Genomic DNA, 2,007 nt, shown 5'->3' on the forward strand with positions numbered 1-2,007 from the left:
GAGCCTCAGGCCTCCAGTGTGTGTGTGTGTGTGTGTGTGTGTGTGTGTGTGTGTATATATATATGTATATATATATAAAACCTTTGCTACTTAAGCAAATATAGAAAAAACGATTTCCTTTTCTTTTCCTTACTTTTAGAAATAGGCTTATTTTTCCAATGGAAAATATACTCACTTTGTTAAGAAGTATAATAGAGATAATATGACCTTGACAACTCTTAGGAGTCTGGAGAAAGGGTGGTTATGTATGTGGGGAGATAAGAGGTCCTGGGGTTTGTTCCCAGGACTATAGTAACTTCCGGGCCTTTAAAAGCTTTAGTGTAAAAGTACCATTTTTTTTTTCTTTACAAGGAGAGTGCTCTTTCCTTCACCCCACTGTTGCCGCTTCTGCAGCTTATTCAAGGGTATTTCTGTAGCTCTAGCCTTTTAGGATAAATACTTGGGGAGTTTAAATAATTATTTCCCATATTTTTTCTCTTTTTGAGTAGATTAACAATATGAAATTTTGTATATAGTAAGAAGAGATCTTAAAAACAGAAACAAAAAACCCTACAGTAAATGAATGAGTACTCACAAAAGGGTGGACTGGGACACTAGCCTTGGGATTTTATTTTACATTAACCCAGTACAGTAAATGGGTTCTGAGTGGTACAAAGTTTAAACAGTAGAGGCCAAGGATTCCTTATATTCATAAAATGTATATAAGTACATTTGTACTTATGTATGAAGTATAATGTATGAAGTATAAACTAAGTCCTTTAAAGATAAGAAAGCAAGTAAAAAACATTAATCAGGAACCAAGTTTCATTACAGAGACAAAACTTCTACTACCTAAGAGTTTCTAGTGGCTGATGTCTTGAGAGGGAGAGCAGGAAGGTCCCCAAGAATAAGAATTCTTGGCAGCTGCTGGGAAATTCCTGTAATCCCTATTATGAGGTCAGCCTGTTACAAGTAGCTGGGGCCCCTAGTAAAGTGAAATATGCCCTATCTTTAAACAAATTAAACTAAACAGCAAAGACACAAAACAACAATTAACAGAGACTCTATGAACAACATTTATAGGCGTGCACAACCTACAGATAAGACTTAATAAACCAGAGTCTTTTCCATGGATTTTTTAGAAGATGTCTTTTAGTGCCCGGGACTTATAGCTAGAATGTGGCTCAGCGGGCTCCCGGGTGGGGTGGCCAGTGAGCACCCATAAACAGTTTGTTGTTCACAGATCTTATTATATTCTGCTTTCCATAACAGATATTGACTGGCATCTAGAATTGTTTTGGCTAAAATCTGCCAGTCCCAAGGAGTCATGTGATAATTTTCAGACAAGGCATTAAGGAGTCCTTTTGTAAATGAACTGTTAGTCTCATTTTCTCTAACACTTCTCCTTATTTCTTTAAAGGTAAAAAAGAGCAGCTCATAAACTTTATTATCTTGTTAATTTTGTATATCTGGGCAAGTTAAAAGCTCTCCTTCTAACAGGGCTTGCCTGACATAGGACCCCATAACTGAGGACCTAGTTGATGAGCTCTCCCACATCAGAGGCCGAGGATCGGGAAATATTTCCTCCAGCAGCGGGGCTTTAGGTATTACAGGCTCTGCAGGCTCTGCTTCAGGAGGAGGGGGCAGTAGTAAGTCCTCCTGTTGCTCTGTAGGCTTTTGATCTTCAATATGAAGTGGGCATAATGCAGCTCGAACAAGAGCCCACATAGTTAATGATAAGGACACTCGTTTTCCCTGGGCCTGATTTCTTTTTAAATTCCTACCCACCTGTTCCCAGAGGATTAAGTCTAATGTTCCAGCATCAGGGAACCGAGGATTATACATCAAAACAATTTTTAATAAGCTTTTTAGTTGTTATTCTGAAACAGAGGCACCACCTGCTTTTAATAACTGTTTCAGCAATGTGATAGATTGCTGCTGTTCTGTGAACAACTGTTGTCCCATTATGAAACCTTAGCTGAGAAAGAATTCCCTCAAACTTGGAAATCCCAAGCGGGCTCCAATGAC

At 38.5% G+C, this 2,007-nt stretch overlaps 1 protein-coding gene across 1 annotated transcript in view; it reads right to left on the reverse strand.

Annotated features, from left to right (window-relative positions):
* Nucleotides 1-1,707, reverse strand: part of LOC102764027 (solute carrier family 35 member G1-like) — a 7,202-nt gene extending 5,495 nt beyond the window's left edge. The window contains exon 1 of the mRNA XM_015557857.1: nt 1,487-1,707. Within this exon, the coding sequence (XP_015413343.1) occupies nt 1,487-1,707 (221 nt within the window). The remainder of the gene's footprint in view (nt 1-1,486) is intronic.
* Between the last annotated feature and the right edge of the window lie 300 nt (nt 1,708-2,007).

This window comes from Myotis davidii, unplaced genomic scaffold (assembly GCF_000327345.1).
Source record: "Myotis davidii unplaced genomic scaffold, ASM32734v1 scaffold271, whole genome shotgun sequence".
NCBI classification, from domain to species: domain Eukaryota; kingdom Metazoa; phylum Chordata; class Mammalia; order Chiroptera; family Vespertilionidae; genus Myotis; species Myotis davidii.